General features: G+C 43.8%; 2 protein-coding genes across 2 annotated transcripts; one reads left to right on the top strand and one right to left on the bottom strand.

The window, feature by feature from the left end:
* Positions 1-2711: 2711 nt before the first annotated feature.
* On the bottom strand, positions 2712-6676 carry LOC146276813 (uncharacterized). Its single transcript, XM_084701806.1, has 9 exons — positions 6594-6676; positions 5325-5371; positions 5071-5163; positions 4859-4945; positions 4724-4774; positions 3986-4555; positions 3533-3817; positions 3047-3354; positions 2712-2908 (listed from the first exon to the last, which is right to left on the bottom strand). The coding sequence occupies exons 2-9, from the start codon at positions 5349-5351 to the stop codon at positions 2854-2856; spliced, it is 1476 nt and encodes a 491-aa protein (XP_084557932.1). The 5' UTR covers positions 5352-5371; positions 6594-6676; the 3' UTR covers positions 2712-2853.
* A 7825-nt stretch (positions 6677-14501) lies between these two features.
* LOC146276812 (leiomodin-2-like) lies at positions 14502-19803 on the top strand. Its single transcript, XM_084702072.1, has 4 exons — positions 14502-15020; positions 15689-16402; positions 16598-17239; positions 18590-19803. The coding sequence occupies exons 1-4, from the start codon at positions 14745-14747 to the stop codon at positions 18614-18616; spliced, it is 1659 nt and encodes a 552-aa protein (XP_084558198.1). The 5' UTR covers positions 14502-14744; the 3' UTR covers positions 18617-19803.
* Positions 19804-20357: the final 554 nt, after the last annotated feature.

Raw genomic sequence — 20357 nt, 5'->3', positions numbered from 1 at the left:
CTTTTTTGAAAGTGAAAGAAAAAGGTGCAGTGGTCTCTCAATTTCTTCCAGAGCTTATGTCAAATGTACCTTCAAGGTAAAAATATTTACTGAACAGATGGGTGACCATGTCAATACAGGAAATGCTAGGACTTTTGCTTATCATGAAACCATTAGATTAGAATCAACTTCATTGTCATTGCACAGAGTACAGTACTGAGGCAACAAAATGCAGTTTAGCATCTAACCAGAAGTGGAAAAACAGCAAAAAGTGCAGAGCATGTGTAAAGTGCAATAAGTGAACAAATAAACACAAATAGACAGTAAATACAAACAGCAATTGGGACAAGAATAGCAGCAATGAATAAGAAGTGTAAATAAGTATGCAAAGTGCAGGTGCAATATAGTAGTAGTGTAAGTGCAATGTTCAGTGCTGCAGGAGTGCGTGATGACAGTCAAGCCAGGGTGGAGGGGGGAAGTACAGTCACTGGTGGGGGGCTATCCCTGTGGAGTTTAGTAGAGTGACAGCCGTAGGAATGAAGCTGTTCCTGAACCTGCTGGTCCGGGAACGGAGGACCCTGTAGCGCCTCCCAGAGGGAAGGAGGGCAAACAGTCTGTGGCTGGGGTGAGAGCTGTCCATTTCGATGCTGTGTTCCCTCCGCAGACATCTCTTGCTCTGGACAGCCTCAATGGTGGGGAGTGAGGAACCGGTGATGCGTTGGGCAGTTTTCACCACCCTCTGCAGTGATTTGCGGTCCGTGACAGAGCAGCTGCCATACCACACTGAGATGCAGTTTGTAAGGATGCTCTCTATGGTACAGCGGTAGAAGTTCTCTAGAATCTGAGGAGACAGATGGGCCTTCTTCAGTCTCCTCAGAAAGAAGAGACGCTGGTGTTTTTTTACCAGGGATGAGGTGTTGAGGGTCCAAGATAGGTCCTTGGAGATGTGGACACCCAGGAACTTGAAGCTGGCGACACACTCAACCTCCATCCCATTGATATGGATGGGGATGTGTGTGCCAGCTTTCTTCCTGAAGTCCACAATCAGTTCTTTGGTTTTTATGGTTTTGAGAGCCAAGTTGTTGTCGGCGCACCACACCGCCAGGTGCTGGACCTCCTCTCTGTAGGCCGACTCATCGTTGCCGCTGATGATGCCAATCACCGTTGTGTCGTCTGCAAACTTTTTATTTAACGTTTTATTGGAAACACTGATAGACTCCATGTTTTCTACCCATACCCACCCAGAGACATACATTGTTGATTGATAGGCCTGGGATGTTTTGGTACATTGAAGTAAATATATTATATATTTATATTTTTTATTCCCCTTAGTATTAGCTAGACCCCCCTTAGTATTAGCTAGACTTTGCTCCTTTTGTATAGTTAGTCCACATATTTAAGTTTCAATATTCCTATATGTTTAATGTATTTCAGTCAAGACAATCGCGTATTAGATTTGAGCATTTATTGTTACATGACATGGACATGTAGATTTAACTTTGGCGGAGGATGATCTAAGGGAAGCACTCCCTGCCTCCTCGATGCAACACATACATACATGATATATGAGGCAGAGAGCAATAGAGATATAATCCCCCGATGGATAGACATACAGACAGCATGGGGGAGAAGGGGACGGTGGCAGCAGCACTGATCATACAACGACCGGGGTGAGTGTGTGCATATCCGCGCATCTTTTAAAGACGCCTTATCGGACGTGGCAAAATGGATATGCGCTGCTAACATGGGTGTGGTAGTGGGTGGAGTAAAGGAAGGTGGAGTAAGACGCCTTACGTCCCCGTTACATGAATGACACGCGCTGCCCGATTGCCCTGCCAGAACTAGCTGCACTTATGCACCTCCCTGCCAAAGTAAATTCCTTGTTTGTGCAAACACTCATGACAAATAAAATCCCTTCTGATTCTGATTCTAAATAGTGGAAATTGTGTTACATGGTGTGTTACAACTTCCTGGTCAAATCAGTGCTGCCCCGGAACTGAAACTGAGTGCTGTGTGCTGAGGTGTGCGTTATTGACCATTTAAAAAAAGACACATTGGCCCAGTGTTAGGATTATCTTGTGGGAGATGAGGGTAGGCCTACATCGCGTAAAGACTCCACATTCTAACATAACGGTTGGTAACAAGTAGTCACTGTTTTACAGATAAAGTGCACCAAACGGTTATTTTCTCAAATAGGCTGCCATGCAAAGTAATTTAGGCCTACAGTATTACGGTGCGAGATGACCAAGTCGGCTATAGTTTATTAGGCTGTTAATCATCAAAAAGCAATACCAAATGAAACACAAAATGATAAGTTTATTGAGAACAACATTTTGCATCTGGGATGTGAGAGTGAGAGAGAGAGAGAGAGAGAGAGAGAGAGAGAGAGAGAGAGAGAGAGAAGAGAGAGAGAGAGAGAGAAAGAGAGAGAGAGAGAGAGAGAAAGAGAGAGAGAGAAAGAGAGAAAAGAGAGAGAAAGAGAGAGAGAGAGAGAAAGAGAGAGAGAGAGAGTCAATGTGTGTGTGTATGTGAGACAGAGAGAGAGAAATAGAGAGAGAAAAAGAGAGAGAGTGAATGCGTGTGTGAGAGAGAGAGAGAGAGAGAGAGAGAGAGAGAAAGAGAGAGAGAGTGAATGTGCGTGTGTATGTGAGACAGAGAGAGAAATAGAGAGAAAAAAAGAGTGAGAGTGAATGTGTGTGTGTGAGAGAGAGAGAGAGAGAGAGAGAGAGAGAGAGAGAGAGAGAGAGAGAGAGAGAATGTGTTTGTATGGGTATGTGTAAGGGTGGAGTGTAACTGATGATGTCATGTGTGTATGTCTACATGATCTCTGTGTAGTGAAAGACAGAGAGAGAGAAAGAGCATGCATGATGTTTGTTAAACATCTGAACAACATCCACATATGAGTTTGCTCGACAGCCACTGGAGAAACCTGTCAATCATCAGAAAAAACATTATATGTTATCTGCCATACCAGTACGCATTCTCCCATCCTTACAATGAGGGTCTTGCTGTCTTTACCCACATTCTACCACCCCCTCCATTGAGCCTTTCTGCTATCTGTCCTCACCTCTTTCCCACATTCTTCTTCTTCTTTTTCTCCTCCTTCACATTGTTTTCAGAGTATTCCTCTGGCTGTTTGTTGCTGGCTTCCAACACAAGCAGTGGTTTGATATATGACTGGGTTTTGGCCGTCTTCTCCCCTTTGCCAGGCTTCTTCTTCTCCCCTTTGCCAGGCTTCTTCTTCTCCCCTTTGCCAGGCTTCTTCTTCTCCCCTTTGCCAGTGTTCTTTTTCTCCCCTTTGCCAGGCTTCTTCTTCTCCACTTTGCCAGTGTTCTTTTTCTCCCCTTTGCAGGTCTTCTTCTCTTCCGTCACATCCTGAAAGCACAATACAAGCTTACATGGATGAATCACTGAGCTGAGAAAAAAATGTAACCAATGAAATCATGGTTCTTTTCCAGCCTCATTAGTCCGCAATGTATTTAATTAATTTAAATGTATTCATGCTTTAACAGTGAATATCATCATATATTTGCCTATGATGATCATGACCTACCTGTTGGAGCCCTTCCAGTCCTCCTTGGAGCAGCCTTTTTAGATCAGCGCTCAAGTGGGTGATTGGTGCCAGACGAGGGGGGGGTAAATACACCACAGCAGGCGGAGTCTCAGGCCTGCTCGGAGTCACAACTCCAACGGTGACACGGTTGAGGGGAGTCAAAGCCCGGGGAAGCTGCTGGTCGAAGAGGAGGGCCTCGGGAGTAGGAGGAGTCAGAGGGGGGGATTCCATGGCGTCCTCGATGGTGAAAGAGACCACAGGAATGGTCTCTGTCTCAGACAGATCCTGGGGAGACACAGTCACAAGAGAAGACATCCCCTTTTAGCATGTGGGACCTGGGATCTTTCCATGGCTCTTTAGGATGATAATCAACAAACAGTGCCATGCCATACCTTGAATCAAACAAGAGCTGAATAAATGTATACGTACAGTACGTCTGTACTGATTACTTACAAAGCGTTGGATGGAGGGCTTTTCTTCCTGAGAGGGTTGGACCTGTGGTGGGGAACTACACACCTCGGGTGGTTGGATCCTCTCAGTGCAGGCCCTGCAGGCCATGCGTAGCTTCTTAACCTCTTTCTGCCAGTTCTCCAGGCCCGACAGATTGAAATCATCCATGCAGTCCTTCATCACCTCTTGGATCAGCGCATCGAAATCTTTGCTGACCCGCATATACTTCTGCGCCTGAACTCTTTGGAGCCTTCTCCCTCTGACGTTACAAACGAGTCTTCTCAGAGACGCACCCATCAGGCCTTTTCCCTGGCTCTTCACACGAGACATCTCTTTGAAGTACTCGTTGGTGTTCAGGATCTCCTCCTTGGCTGTCATAAGGTCCTGTTCCAGGGCAACCAGGGATTTTTGGAACCTTTTCATGACCTTTTCTCTTTTGAAACGGGACTTCGTGTCGCGCCTCTTTTGATCGTGTAGCATGGTGGGGTGCACGTCATTAGTGATGCAAGGCTCGGTCACGGCTCTCACAGAGGAAGGAAGAAGGCCCTGGGCTTCGTCCTCCATAACGTGATTCTAGGGAGACCAAGGGTAAAGTACAATGTGCAGGAACAGGGCAGAGAGGAAAATTTGACTCTGGATAAGAGCGTCTGCGAAATTACTTCATGTAAATGAGGGAAAAACTGATTCAGCACTAATAGAAAAAGCCAATTCATTGACCTTTTGTCACACACATACACATACCAGGCGTCTATCCGGAAGTGGATTCTGCTGGCTGTCACGGTCCTCATCAGACTGTGAGTCAGATGGAAACATATTGTTCACACAGTCTATCTTCAAAATGTAATGTACCTCGATACTTTTGATGCACAAACTGACCAGAAAATCTCTCTCGCTGACTGAATGTATGGAGAGGTCATCGTAATCTTTGGTCTGACGGACAGTGTTCCCACCACGTTCCACTTCCTATATTAGAAACACAGTCACTCAGAGGTATTTGACCATGTTTGCTGTTTAACCATTTAAGTTTAAGTTCATACAAACTCTTATCATGTTTCATCCATTTCACTTATTACTATGCACAGACTTACCAGAAAATCTTCCTCGTCAAATGAATGGAGAGAAAGATGGTCCCCATTTTTCCAGTCATTGGGCTGGATAGTGGTCCCATCAAGTTCAACTCCCTACAATAGAGACACAGTCACTCAGAGGTATTTGACCATGTTTGATGATTAACCATTTAAGTGTAAAATTACTTTTCATAAATAAAATCTCTGAAAACCACTGCATTAGGCTATGGCCAATAACAGTGATCATGGGAAAGTGTTATTTGAGAGGAGCTGACCTGACTGGAAGAGTTTGGTATCGCCATGTTCGGCTCACAATGATTGGCTGTGAAGCAATTGAGAGAGAAAACTTGTAACTTTTGTAACTGCAATGCTGTTGAGGTTTGATTTACAGGCCATTTGTGGACTGAGTCTTGAGTTTCTTTTTATTGATGTGGTCAGTTATAACAAAACACAAAAAGAAAACCACGTATCAAAACTTGCTTCAAATGGATTTGATGCGGTGATACTGACGGTAACTGCATAACGAAAGCGTGGATTACATTTAGAATTAAATTATGTTTTACGTTTACGGGTACAATAAGTAGGGGAAACATTAATGTGTAAATAATAAATTACTCACTGAAAAGCAGAATATTGTCTGAATATAGCCTGAGAAAATCTTCTGAGAAAGCTTACAATACAAGTCTTCAAGTTGCTATTTACCTGCCTGTTCGGAAGAAATGTGATGTAGCTGTGTAATGTTTCATTTAAGTATGAATATCCATAGACATAGGCCTATGTCTTTGTGAATATCCATTATGACGTTTTTGTAAACAATCATGTGTAGTCTACTTTTTATACAGAACGTGATGTCCGTAAAATAAATGTGTCAATTTTCTTCATTAGAAATCTGTAATTACACACAAGCATGTAGCTCAGATGACTCCAATAAATCATACGCAAACGATGCCCACTATGCAAACTACAACACGTAGGCTGTGCGATAATTGTTACTTGGCCCATCTGCACTACACTAGTTTTGTCATGTAGGACAGATTGGATTTTGAAATCCATACAGCTCATCAGTTCAATTGGCAACATCTATCTTGTCTCCATAGGTACCGACCAGAGCCATTACATTATTATTATTATTATTAAGCTTATTGATTGATTTGTTATCAAAACTTGCTTTAAATGTATTCGAATTTGGAGAGAAATGTTCTTAGTTGTACAGCCATGACCTCAAATTATGATGTGGCGCATGCGCGAGCGGCGACACGGTCACCTCTCCTACCTGCATTTCTTTGTTTTGTTTTAATGCATGTTTTTAGATGCCGTAACCTTGCGGATTAATTAAGTCATAAACCAGTAACGTGTTGGTCCTCACTATGAGGCCGAAGCAAGTAATTATGAATTTCCTACTTGTGGATAATAAAGTTTACCTTGACCTTGATATTTACAGTAACTGCATAATTAAAGTGTTAATGAATTGAGCATAACATTATATTTTGTGTAAGATTACAATAAATAGGGGAAACATTAATGTGTAAATAAGAATTACTCACCAAAAAGCACAAAATTGTCTGAAGAGCCTGAGAAAATATTCTGAGAAAGCTTACAATAGTCTTCAAGTTACTATTCGCCTGCCTGTTCAGAAGAAATGTGATGGAGCTCTGTAATGTTTCATTGAGGTATGAATATACACCATTGTGACGTTTTTGCACGCCACATCATTTGTAGCATTCGGACATACTTTTATACAGATAGAACGCATCAAATACATATGTCAATATTCCTCATTAGAAATGTGTAGTACACACAACCACAAAGTATGTAGCTCAGATGACTCCAATAAATAATACGCAAACAAATGCCCAATAAATACAGTATGCTATAATTGTTACTTGGCCCATCTGCACTACACGTTCCGTCATGTAGGACAGATTTTATTTTGAAATCCATACACAGCCAGCGGTCCTTAAATTGGCCAAATCTTTCCTGTCTGTATAGCTACGCCCAGAGCCATTTAATTATTATTACTTGGCTTTTCTTTTATTAATTTTTTAAGACAAGTAGTACGACTGCCCACGTTTCCCTCGAAAACATTTTAGATAACTACTTTGCATGACACCATCTCTCGCTAGCTGGCCCCGCCAGCTGCGCCAATCCAAGTGAACTGTTCGTGCTGGAGAAGAGGTTCAGTGCTGTTTCATTTTAAAGGGAGTTATTGTAGCTTTCCAATAAGGGCCGACAATTTTGAGCAAGACACAGAAGGTTACTGCATATGATTACCCTTCTGTTCCTTACTCAAAATGTCAAAGAATTGTCCTAAACCTTTTTGAAAGAAAAAGGTGCAGTGGTCTCTCTATTTTTTTGAAAATAAAAAAGTTGTTGACATGTATGTACATTCATATTATGACAACTGAAAAAATCTGTACATTGTCAATGATTGAAAGAGAGCAGTCCATCTGTGACATGGATATTTTCAACTTGATTGATATAATATGGCTTGGATATGACACCCTAATTTAACCTAATTTTCTGAAAACATCCTCCCTTGTTCACTTCCTACATCCCACTTCCCCCCCTCACATTCTATCGTCTTGTTTGGTTAATCCTAGCTCTGGTTTAGTCACAAACAAGGTCAATCAGTTCCAAAGAAGACATGTTGCAGTACATGGGTGCTGAGGTGTACTGCCTCTCGTACCTTATTGCTTAATTAAGGAGCCCGTTGGTGAGATCACTCGGGCCTGCCAAGTCATTGTTATGCCACTGCAAATGCCCTATGTAAAAACTTTGGACTCTAATTCGTTGACAGAATGAAACTTTTATTTCGTTGTCATTCAATGTTCTGATTTCCGTTCTGGAAATGTATGCAGATTATATCATATTTTACAACTTAATGCATAATTTTCTCATTTAAACATACATTTACAGGAAACTAGTAATGAAAACAATATTTGACCTAATATTAGTTATCAACTGGGGAGGTTTCATGTTAATGTGTCATCCCTATTCACTGGGGTGTCTCCCCTTAACCCTTTCTGGGTTGCTTTGAGCCATTTTCTAATCATTTTCATATCAGAAATGTTTCTTTCAACCAAAACATTTCAAACCAAAAAGAACAATGTGTATGGTTTCATTCACTTTTATAGCATAACAAATAAAAAAAATAGGACATTGAAAGAAAGAAATGGTAAAACCCCCCATAAAAGACTCAAAATGCTCAACAAAAAGCCACAAAAAGGTAAAAGAAAAAGACCAAAACGTAGAAAAAGGTTAAACAAATCCATCCTCGTGTGTTCTCCCTGAGCCACACACAGTTTCCTGATCATCTAAGACCTCCACTTGAGAAAGTAAATGGCATATTAGATAAATATTCAACAACCACATATGGCGTATGACTATTAGTTTCACTGTTACCTCTGTATGGCACAGTGGGACGACAGTGGGTGGTGGCAGCAACACCACTGTATTTCCTGTCACTGCAGAGAACAGTAATACATTTCACTCCTACAATATTCATAAATAATTGTTGACTGAACATGGTCACATAGATGACTTGAAACATACATGTGCCTGGGTTTCCAAGCTGCTGTCACCAGGGTCTGAAGAAATGCCCCCTTCCACTCCTTCCATCATGGGGCGACCCTGATAGCTGGCGATGGCATTACCGACAATAATAACCATTCTATATATTATAAAAGAATAGATATTTTTGGATACGGCTTATGCTGTATCACTCAATAGTTTTTGTACATTTTCAATTGAAGAAGAGACGTTTTACACAAAACATCTGATAAAGGAACAAGCACAAAAAAAACTTAACAAATAATTGTATTTTAATGTCTCATTGTCATAGAAGCGTCATACATTGAGCTGATCAGACCTTAACATTACAGATGATGACATCCATGTCATTATTTAGCCAAATATCTCCAAAACCTACCAGTGGTCTGGACACTACCTAGTGCCTGAATTGGTTTGAGGTTCAGATAACTACAAAAAATTGTGATAATAATGCTATACCACTGTATATTACACATATTAGAGCATTACATTAAATGCTAATTATATTAAAAAAATACTATAGTCACCATTACCCTTCATAAAGGTTACAAACTATTCCTAACCCTTTACAATAAAGTCCAGTACTCTGTCTTCCTTTTGGCAATTTTTTACTCCAGATGTCGTCAGCATGGCACGAAGCCTAGAGCCCGACAAAAGTAAAGACACATATGATAACCCGAAGTTGTCTTGTTTCATTCAAATGTATTTGTTTAGAATACTCTTTGTGCAAAGCAACGTGCAGATAGATTTTGCTGGTTTATAACATTGACTCCTAAAACAAGGCTTGGACAGAATAAAGTGATCAAGAGTTCAATTTCCATGATGATGGTAGTGAAAAAGCTATGCATGTCAATATACAATTCTTTTTTGTGCTTGCCTTATACATGTTGTGTTTACTGTAATCTTGATTCCAGTAACTACTCCTTCTTCCTGAAAGAAAACCAAGACATCCTTGGTATCTACACAAAACTAACATAATAAAACAATCATTCAACTATATTTTGTAACTTTACAAAGATGTCCAGAACAATAGTTGAACAATCTTATGAAGCAGCCAGAGAGCAGTTCACACCTTTGGTAGGCGGGAACGCCATCTGGATTGACGTTCCAAAGGATGTCGCCAAGCTTCTCCTGGGATTCAACAAGATTAGTGCCTGTGCAACACTACCCGAACAATTCCACAGAAGCAACCCAAAACACAATTCTAATTGCAACCTGACTGAAATTACGTAGACTCAGTCTGATGATTCCTGCAGTGCAGCCATGCTTCGGATTCTTCAAATGGGCCTCGAACCGCACTCAACCTCATTGATCAACCCTGATCAAAGTAACTTGGCTAACGCTCTTTCCTCTCTGACATGGCATTAGTCTGAGCTGTGTTCATGGTTTATATGGATGTAATCATTAACTGTACAATTTCTGTCCTTCTTTAAGTTTGACCGTTTCATTCAGTTCATTGAAACCGATCTCATCACATTCATAATCTCACTTGGTCATACTATCCATATTTACCTTACTTTAATAAAATCATTGTAAAATGTATTTTGACGTGTACGTGTTCACTAATGATACGATTGGCTCTACACAGAACAAATTCACTCCTTCAGATTACTGAACATACTAAACGTAGGTTTTGAAGACATATTAGATAGTACTCTATTGCTGTTAAAGTACCAAGTCAATGGAAATTAATCGCCAAGTTGAAGACAAAATCAATGTATTTATTATAGATCTATAAAGTGCAGGTGTCTGATACATTCAAGTTGAGCATCTCAGAAGACTGGACAATGAATACAGGAAATCAAGAGTTAAATGGTATCACGTTATGGTAGGATGGGTGATGATTAGCATAGCCTTTGCAAGCACTTTTGTTTAGGTTTTAGATAAGGCTCCTAGAAATGGACTCAACGTTCCATGTCATCCTGAGCTAATATAACAGGGTAAAGTTCAAACATTGTTTATTATATTCAGAGCATTCAAAACAATATAAAAGTAATAAAGTAATTATTAGTTATTGTTAATTGATCAGTGGTTAAGGCCAGACGTCTTCATTCCCTCTCTTCGAGGTCTCTAGAGAGTCTATTTGGGTTAACACTGGGAGATACATTTCACTAGTCCACTCTTGAACAAAATGTGCTTGGCCTCCAGGGGTCGCTTAAAAGTTATTTACCAACACAACAGACCCATTGTGCCAACCAACTTGTCTTGGGCAAACTGACGCTGTTTGTTGGGGGGTTAGTGGGGGGTGTTGGTGGTGGTTCGGGGCCACAGGGATCCATGGTGGGGGTGGCCGGGGCTGGAACTGGGGCAGGATCAGGAACAGGATCAGTTCTATTCCTGTTCCTCTATTTACAGCGCTTCTCATTCGCAGTAGTGAATTGCAAAAGTCACATCTCTTTGGGTCTCTCTAGGCTGTGGTAGTTCCCCCTGTTGGTTAAAGGGAGCTAGGTGATCTGGTTCAGACCTGATTCGTCTTACCATGGGCCCCAAGTTCTTTTGTTCAAGAGGAGTGTTCACCCACATAGAAACATGTGGATTTGAAATGTCCTCAGGCATGTAAAACGGTTTCAAAGAGTCAGGTAAATCCACCAAAAAGGCACTATTGTATTTTAACACTCCATCCTTATAGCACAGTACAGCCTAACACATCTGCAGTCTCAGTATGTAACCCGCAAAGCTTAGTGCAGAATCACAATGACCATGTATCCTCAACACAGTATCATCTGAAACAATGATCTGCCTTTAACAACCTTACATTGACCCGGCACAATCAGAACCAGAAAACTCCAGTTTGTGGTGCGTGTGATACACTCAAGTTGAGCATCTCAGAAGCCTGAAAAATGAATACAGGAAATCAAGGGAGTTAATGGTATCACAATATGGAAGGATGGGTGAATATTAGCATAGCCTTCGCAAGCACACAAGAAGGACACCGCATGCTAGATAGCTTTTGTTTAGGTTTTTAGATAGGACTCCTAGAAATGGACTCAACGTTCCATGTCCTCATGGGCTAACATAACAGGGTAAAGTTCAAACATTGTTTATTCAGAGCATTCAAAACTGAAAGTATTTCTATTCTACAATGAGAAAACCCCGCTACAGATATATCACAAAAATGAAGAGATTTAGACCCACTCTGTCGAGTGTCAGGGTTGTGTCAGCAGCAGAAAACCTTGACCTACTTGTTAACCTCATCTGTTCAAGAATCCACCACTTAATATCTATATGTACAAGTTTGTTTTGCAGATGCTAAACTGAACATGGGTAATACTGGTGTGTCCTCACCATAATAGTCTGGTCTCTCCACATTAGAAGACTACTATTCGTCGTGATAATAGTCTCTCCTCCCTGTGATACTGGTCTCTCCTCAATGTGATACTGGTCTCTCCTCACTGTGATACTGGTCTCTCCTCACTGTGATACTGGTCTCTCCTCAATGTGATACTGGTCTCTTTTCACTGTAATACTGGGCTCTCCTCATTGTGATACTGGTCTCTCCTCAATGTGATACTGGTCTCTTCTCACTGTAATACTGGTCTCTCCTCAATGTGATACTGGTCTCTCCTCAATGTGATACTGGTCTCTCCTCACTGTGATACTGGTCTCTTCTCACTGTAATACTGGGCTCTCCTCACTGTGATACTGGTCTCTTCTCACTGTAATACTGGTCTCTCCTCACTGTGATACTGGTCTCTCCTCACTGTGATACTGGTCTCTTCTCACTGTAATACTGGTCTCTCTTCACTGTGATACTGGTCTCTTCTCACTGTAATACTGGTCTCTCCTCACTGTGATACTGGTCTCTCCTCACTGTGATACTGGTCTCTTCTCACTGTAATACTGGGCTCTCCTCATTGTAATCCTCTGGATCTGACTATATTGGTACCCTTGAAACTGCAACCCTTCTTATACTGTTTAGCTTATACAGTCAGGTTAGAACAGGATAAACATTAAATAAAATGTATAATTACAGTCTACAGTTCCCAGTTAATGTAACTAGCCACAAGGGGGCAGAGAAGGCCTCAAAACTATGGTGTCCGATAGCAAATGTTTAGTATGTGTACAGTTTAGAATGTTTACAGATGGAGTGAAGATGTCCCCATTGAGAGCACATTGTAAACCACTCTTAACTGCACACTTGGGTCACATTACAAAAAAGCAAGTCAACAGAAATTTCAAGAAGCTTAACATGATGCCAAGAGAACATTAGGACGCCAACATGGTGTAGTGCAAGTGACATGTTTGCGGCTGCAGGAGTCAATAAGCTGCTTTTAAGACATTTGAAATGTTTATTTGCTCACTCAATGAAACTAATAATGTTTAGCACTTCAAGCTACCAAACCCAGCTGTGGATGCATTGTCCCACCTGTCTCCTTGTAAAACACTATGGTTTTTATTTTATTAAACAATGATCCTTTACTCTGTTTGTATGTTATTTTAGTCAAGTGTGCGTCCCCTCTGAGTTAATTTGTTTAATCAGGTTTTTGTTGTGGTCACGCTATGCCCACTACTAAGGGCGACGTCCTAGCGAAGGCTAGCAACAGTCTCTCCCAGTAGAGTTATGTGGAAAGAGTGTTGTCTCTCTCACCAACGGTATCTAAACATTCCTGACCTGTCAACAGGAACCCAACCTCTTTGGCACACACACACACACAAGACATTGTACTCTACAACACAACGAATACCAAAGTGGTAGATTCTACACACTGTGTTCTAATTCAAGATCCCAGCTACGGTGGATCAACACAACACATACAGCTATACACAGTACACAACAAAACAAATACAAGGCGCAAATGATGGCAATAAAAAAAAAAGATTGCGTGCTAAAAGTCATTCAAAGGTCCACAATGAGGTCACCAACTGGACCAAACTTGATCATGCACACCGGGCTCAGGATATGAGTGATGTGATGGACGCACACCTGTCTGAAACCCCCAGTGTCTCTGCTTATAGAGAACAGAGAAAATACCGACCAGGCCATGCATCCCCTGCCAGCTCAGTGTGGAAGCTGCGCATCTCTTACCCTCTTTTCAAACGTTATCAGCTGACGTACGCCACAATAGCTATTGTGAGGATTTGAGCATGTTTTAATTGTCTAAAAATATGAAATCCCACCAGAGGACACGAAGAGATCAAATCGTTTTCCAGGTTGTGTTATTGTGTATGTAAAATATTGAGACTAATCTTTTGGAGGGCTATGGTCAGTCACAACAATGTTGAGTGAATGCTGATAAAGGTACTTAAGAAGTACCAAACCAAAATGGACGTCACTTCTGTCTTTGTACACAGCCTCACTGTGGTTGTGTTTGTGTGTCTGGTCTGTGATTACATGTTCCTATCATGTGTGTTTTTCGTTTATGTTAACATTTTCTTTGACACAAGTTCTCTGCCCTCTCTCTGTCACCGTATCTCCCTCAGTCTATCACTCTCTATCGTCTCTCTCTCTCACCCTTTCTCTTCCTCTTTGTCTCTATCTCTCCCTCTCTCTCTCTTTCAATTCAATATGCTTTATTGGCATGAATGTTCAGATTAAACAATGTTGCCCATGCGGTCCACAGTCTTTCAAAGTCGGTCTCTTACTCTTAGACTCAATCGCTCTCATGTCCAGTTGGGCTTTTTTGGGCTTTGAACAAATCACTCAGGATGCACAGACAACAGGCTGTCCCTCCCAGTGGGCCGAGTTAGTCTCTCTCTCTCTGTACCTCCCTTACTCTCTCTATCCCCCCACCCATTTCTCTCTCGCTGAGCTCACATGCTTTTCATGGCTTCTATCCTCTCTGACCACCGCCTCCCAAAAAAGCCCATGCATCATGGCCCGCACCTCCCTACACTCCCCCCTGAATGATCCCTCTTTTAAGGCCCAGGCGGCAGCTGGAGAGATTACGAAGGAGAGAGGAGAGGGACACACACAGACACGCACTTGCACTAACCAGACGTCCCCTTTACTCAACACTGTGACCGTTCCCCACAATCGGCTGGTTGGACCCTTCGTCTGGACTCCAAACAGGAGGGACCACCCTGCTCTGACTGGACTTCAACCCCAGGGAGACCTCACCCAGGCCAGGCTCCTAACCCCAAACAGAGGCCCCCCCTCAACCCTCCACCAGTAGTCTGAACACCCTGACATAGCAGAACCTGGAACCATGAGCTGCTTTGGTTACCGGAGGGAGCTGAGCAAGTATGAGGACATGGACGAGGACGAGCTCCTGGCCTCCCTCAGCCCCGAGGAGCTGGCCGAGCTGGAGAAGGAGCTGGCGGACATCGACCCCGACGCCAACGTGCCCATCGGGCTGAGGCAGAGGGACCAGACGGACAAGACGCCCACCGGGACGTTCGACCGCGACGCGCTGCTCCAGTACTGGGAGAACGAGACGAGGAAACTTATGGAGGACGAGAGGGAGGGGGGCAGCCCCAAGCAGGTCAGCCACTAAGCAGATGGTTCACTTGGAGACTGTTCTGATGAATACTTGTCTGCATTGTATATAGCAGTGGTTCTCAATCCTGGTCCTCGGGACCCCCTGCCCTGCATGTTTTAGATATTTCCCTGCTCCAACACACCTGATTCAAATAAATGGGCCTGATAACAACCCATTCATATGAATCAGGTGTGTTGGAGCGGGGAAATGTCCTAAACATGCAGGTAAGGGGGTCCCGAGGACCAGGATTGAGAACCACTGGTATATAGCATGTTCTGTAAAAAAAAAACTGAAGACAATACTTGAGCTATTTATGTACATCTCCATATCGGGACACGCAAAGTAGAGGACACAGCAGACAGTGATAGAGACAGGAAAAATACATGGTCTCCTTGTATACTAGAGATGTGATCATTCCAGCTTTTTCCAAACGTTTAATGTATCTAACAGTAGTTTAGCTGACCTTACACATAAGCAGGATCAACAAAGCAACTTTCCAACGTTTGTCATTTGAGTCAATTGACGTTTTCCATGTCCCTGACTGCCAGTTGGGCTGGGCAGGAGGAAATATGTGGTGGGGGGCGATAAGGGTAAGCTGATAAGCTTTGAGGCATATCGGGTGGTGAGTACCAGTTTGTGAATGAACAGACTTCCACTGTGTCTGAATGTAGAATGAAGAGGAGAAGAGTGAGGAAGAGTGTGTGACGGAGAGCGACAGCGAAGCAGAGGACAAGGATGGAGAGAATGAGAAAGACAAGAAAGAGTGCGAAGATGAAGAGGAAGAGGAGGAAGAGGAAGGGGGGGAGAGTGAGGATGAGGAGGAGAGCGAGGAAGAGGAGGAAGCAGTAACGGAGGAAGAGGACGACGAAGAGCAGGCGGAAGAGGAACCCAAAGTGGAGCTCCCAGAGGATTCTGGTCCTACTCCACGCCAGCACACTCCTCCTAACCTTCTGAAACCCCAGAGGGCGGAGCCTATGCGACTAACCCCGCCCCCTCCTCCCCCTAACGACCCCAACGCCAGCCCCGGAAACCCCACGGTCGTGGACGACGCCCTGGAGCGCGTCCTCGCCGACGACCCCGAGCTCACCGAGGTCAACCTCAACAACATCGACGACGTCGCCCAGGAGACGCTGGTCCGCTTCGCCGAGGCGCTGAGCTCCAACAGCCACGTGCGCGTCTTCAGCCTCGCCAACACGCACGCTGACGACCCGGTGGCGCTCGCCATCGCCAAGATGCTGCGAGCGAACAGCTCCATCGTCAGCCTGAACATCGAGTCCAACTTTGTGACAGGGAAAGGGGTCCTGGCGCTGGTCCAGACCCTGACAGAGAACAGCACCCTCACAGAGCTACGCTTCCACAACCAGAGGCACATGTGTGGAGGACAGGTCAGTCTCCGCACATCCACATTAAAACTGAGTCGAGTCTGATGTATTCCTAGCATGTCAATGTCACAATGTGGAGACAATTCCAAAACAAACTTTCCCTGCCGTCACATCTTTCTCTGCGCTCTTCCTCCTTCCTCTCACCCTCACCCTCCCTCCCTTACCTTCCCCTCCCTCTTCTCCCCCCCCGTCTCCCAGGTGGAGATGGAGATGGTGAAGCTCCTGAGAGAGAACCACACCCTGATCAAACTGGGTTATCAGTTCCTCTTACCCGGCCCCAGGATGAGCATGACGGGCATCCTGACCCGGAACCAGGACCGCCAGCGCCAGCGGCGCCTCCAGGAGCAGCGGCAGGCACAGCAGGGGGCCGGCCCCGCCACGGGGCCACTCAACCCCCGCACCAGTGCACTGCAGAGGGCCACGCCGGCCGCCTCGCCCCGCACCTCGCCCTGGTCCTCCCCCAAGGCCCCGCCCAAGAGGCAGCACCCGGCTGTGCCCCTGACACCACCACCTCCTCCCCCTCCGCCGCCTCCTCCCCCGCCCCCGCCTCCCTGCCTTCCTCCAGCCGAGAAGAGAAAGCCGACCCGGAAGATTGCCGAGGTGATCAAGCTGCACGAGGAGTCCAGCAGGAAGCAGGGGAAAGGGAAGGCGAAGAAGGGGAAGAAGGTTGGAGGGAAAGAAAAGGAGACCAGCAGCATCCTAAAAGAGCTGAAGAACGCCCTGAGGCCCGTGGTGGAGAAGCGGGGGGAGGAGTCCAGCCGGCCGTCCACACCGCTACGCTCCTCCCGTGACCAGCTCATGGAGTCCATCCGCAACAGCAGCATCCACTCCCTCCGACGGGTGAGTGGTGTGTGTGTGTGGTTGTCGGGTGTGTGTGTCCGCCCGTCATCATCAAACATAGAGGAAAGATACGTTTTTGCCACGTAATGCCTCATTAAGAAACGCCAGGAAACCGATCCTAACAGACCAGAACAGACCTAACCTCAGAGGGGTTTACCAGTTACACACACACACACACATTATAGGGGAATGTGGTCAGCACATTCTGCATTAATACTGCACCACCAGCCTCACATAACACTGGAAACAACCAACATCGCTCCATTTAGGGAATTTGTGAAACAGGATATAGGAAAGCAAGCAGACGCTATGTCATTGAGGGGGAAAAAATGATAAAAGTGAATCTGCCGAATGAGAGGCTGGTTGAAAGGAAATAAAGGGATTCCTGGGTACCTTAGCGTGTAGTCAAACTGTCGAAAGGGTATTTACATTTAGTCATTTAGCAGTCGCTCTTATCCAGAGCGACTTACAGCAAGTGCAGGGACATTCCCCCGAGGCAAGTAGGGTGAAGTGCCATGCCCAGGGACACAACGTTATTTTGCTCGGCCGGAAATCAAACCGGCAACCTTCAAATTGCTAGCCCGATTCCCTAACCGCTCAGCCCCCTGACTCACTGGTATACGTGCTTTAGATTTCTGAGGTGACATAAGCGCCTCGACCTGGACGGCTCGGTGGTTGACTGGACTGTTCTAATTCTAGAGAGACATTGAGAGAGAGAAAGTGAGAGGAGAGAGAGACCGAGATAGTGAGAGAGAGACAGGGAGAGACAGAGAGAGATAGAGAGTGTGAGTGAGTGAGTGAAACACACAGATGGTCATCAGAAGACTTACCACACAGAGTAAAACAATGTTGTTATAGTCAGTATAGACGGTATTTCTGTACGATGTTTCAGCTAGTAATGTTGTTGGCCACAATGGAAAATCAGTCTTGCCCTCAGATGCCAGGGTCACTTGGCTGTAACTCCCTGCCACTTAATGCAGATATAAATAGAACCATTTAACTGGACCTTGGATAAAAGTTGCCTCCCTTGTAATCAAAACACAGCACACACTGTATCAATGAGCCAGACAACTGTAAAGCTATACACTTGTTGATGGACAGCGATCAAGCGAATGCATTGTGACCATACTTCCATTTTGAAGCATACATAGTATGCAAAAAAACATTGTATTACAAAAAAAAAACACACATAAAATGAGAGCTGACAGACCTGTCAAATAGCAATCTTGAAACCTTTCCTGACTTCATGGTAGCTTGGTATGTTCTGGACAGTTTGAAGTAGTATCTGAAGTATACTCACACATGGTCATGAACCTGGAGGATCTGACAAACGTTCTTTGTCCATTGCAGGTCGAGGTTCCAAACGTTCTTATATAATGAAGATCGTGAATATTCCATCAGGAGCTACCACGAAGAGACAAATCAGACATTTCTACAACAATAAACTGGAAATGTGCATAGTTACTCTTACCTTTACTATACATTTGGAGGATTTTTATTTTATTTTTTTACAAATAAGTTACTGTACTTGTATAAAGTGTTTACTGAATTCGTATTTTATCATTTGAAATGTTTAATGTATAAATGTAAATACTCTGCTGTTGGAGGGCGAGGTTACACAGTAGCCTATATTATGAAACATAAAAGTGAGTTTACGTGTGATTTTACGTTTATTTAGTTAATGGTAGGTTTTGGCAACGAATTAGAAATAATAAGGCAATGACAGTCCTGTCCAGTTTGAACATCCTCAATGGTGTTGATACTGTGCGTGAGGAAAACTGTATATATTCAATTAGAGTAACACATTCATACAGGTTAGGCAACTGTTAACCTCAACACACAGCCAACCACTGTCCGGACACTTGCCAAATGCTCTCAACCCAGAACGTGCTCCAACAGGGAATTTTTCCATGACACACAAACACATTTGGATTATGAGCTGCGCACGGCAGTAACAAGCTACAACAATCAGATAATAACTTATCTGGGTTTAAGGCTTAGATGGGTAAAGGTAATCTCCTGACCCGCTGTACACCCGACAGGTTTTAAGGAAAGGATCGAGCGTATACTGTGTCGGATGATGCTGGATAGAACTCCGGAGTCATTTGAATTGCGCAGCTGTTCACAGCAAGCACCGAAAAAGCGCCACAATTTAGTTGACCACTGTCTCTACAGTAGTTTGTATCATGCTTTTCTTCTCTGTAAAGTGACTGAAGGCTTGTAGGCTACTCACTATAACGCAGTCTACTCAGAGTAGTTTATAGATAAGAACGAGCGTGCAGGCATGCACACCGAATTTAAGAAGGAATGTTGCTTTTGGCTTTTTACATTTCTGTATTAACATTGTTGATGTACAGATGCTCCATAATAACTTACTCCTGAGTCACGAAAGACGAGATGCGCCTTGCAGTAAACATCCCAAGGTCATGAGAATGCTGAGTCACCAATGTAGGCCAAAACCCGTGGCCTAGCGAAACACTGTGCTTATGAAACTTTAATCCCGCTCTCTAATAAATACGTTTATCTCTGATACACCAAAGTCAGTGAGAATCATATGACCTGAAAATGACCTACTGCATTTGTATAACTAGCAGATATACTAGTAACGCAGAATAATGCAACTGTATAATAGTATTATACATATTATAAACACTGTATATGAAGGGGGGAGGGGGGGGGGCTGCGATGAATACTGTGACCTACTGTGACCTGTGTTTGTTGGTTTGGATATGACCTTGGAAGTGTGGAAAGTACCATATGTAATCCCCTTCAATACTGTCCACAGCAAGGACAAACACACACACACACACACACAGCTGTTTCCTGATCAGTCATGCTGTCTGTACCTCAGGTGAAGAAATACCAGCTTCATGAGGGTGCCAAACTATGCTCCACTAACATTAGGATGTTAGCCAATTAAGATTGGCACTGTGGCACCCCCAAGGGGGGGGGGGGGGGGGGCACACTGATACAATCGCTGCATTAACTGTAAAATAAGTATGCAACTCTTTAAGTTTCATATTAACATACATTTTCTAGTAGGTTATATAGTACAACAGTATAATGTAATAAATGTAATTTATGGCTTTGGTTTTTAGTGTCCCCCCCTAAGATTTTC

The sequence above is a fragment of the Hypomesus nipponensis genome, chromosome 7 (assembly GCF_054491055.1).
Source record: "Hypomesus nipponensis isolate SF chromosome 7, ASM5449105v1, whole genome shotgun sequence".
NCBI lineage: Eukaryota > Metazoa > Chordata > Actinopteri > Osmeriformes > Osmeridae > Hypomesus > Hypomesus nipponensis.
Note: the sequence above shows the minus strand (reverse complement) of the source record. Positions and strands in the feature narration are given on the sequence as shown.

Excerpts from the sequence above, each read along its gene's own strand:
- LOC146276813 (XM_084701806.1), bottom strand. The coding sequence starts at position 5,351 with ATGGCGATACCAAACTCTTCCAGTCAG. Across the intron at positions 5,164-5,324 it reads TACCAAACTCTTCCAGTCAG|GGAGTTGAACTTGATGGGAC; the intron begins GTCAGCTCCTCT and ends TCTCTATTGTAG. Across the intron at positions 4,775-4,858 it reads TCAGCGAGAGAGATTTTCTG|TCTGATGAGGACCGTGACAG; the intron begins GTCAGTTTGTGC and ends TCTGACTCACAG.
- LOC146276812 (XM_084702072.1), top strand. The coding sequence starts at position 14,745 with ATGAGCTGCTTTGGTTACCGGAGGGAGCTGAGCAAGTATGAGGACATG. Across the intron at positions 15,021-15,688 it reads AGGGGGGCAGCCCCAAGCAG|AATGAAGAGGAGAAGAGTGA; the intron begins GTCAGCCACTAA and ends GTCTGAATGTAG. Across the intron at positions 16,403-16,597 it reads GGCACATGTGTGGAGGACAG|GTGGAGATGGAGATGGTGAA; the intron begins GTCAGTCTCCGC and ends CCCGTCTCCCAG.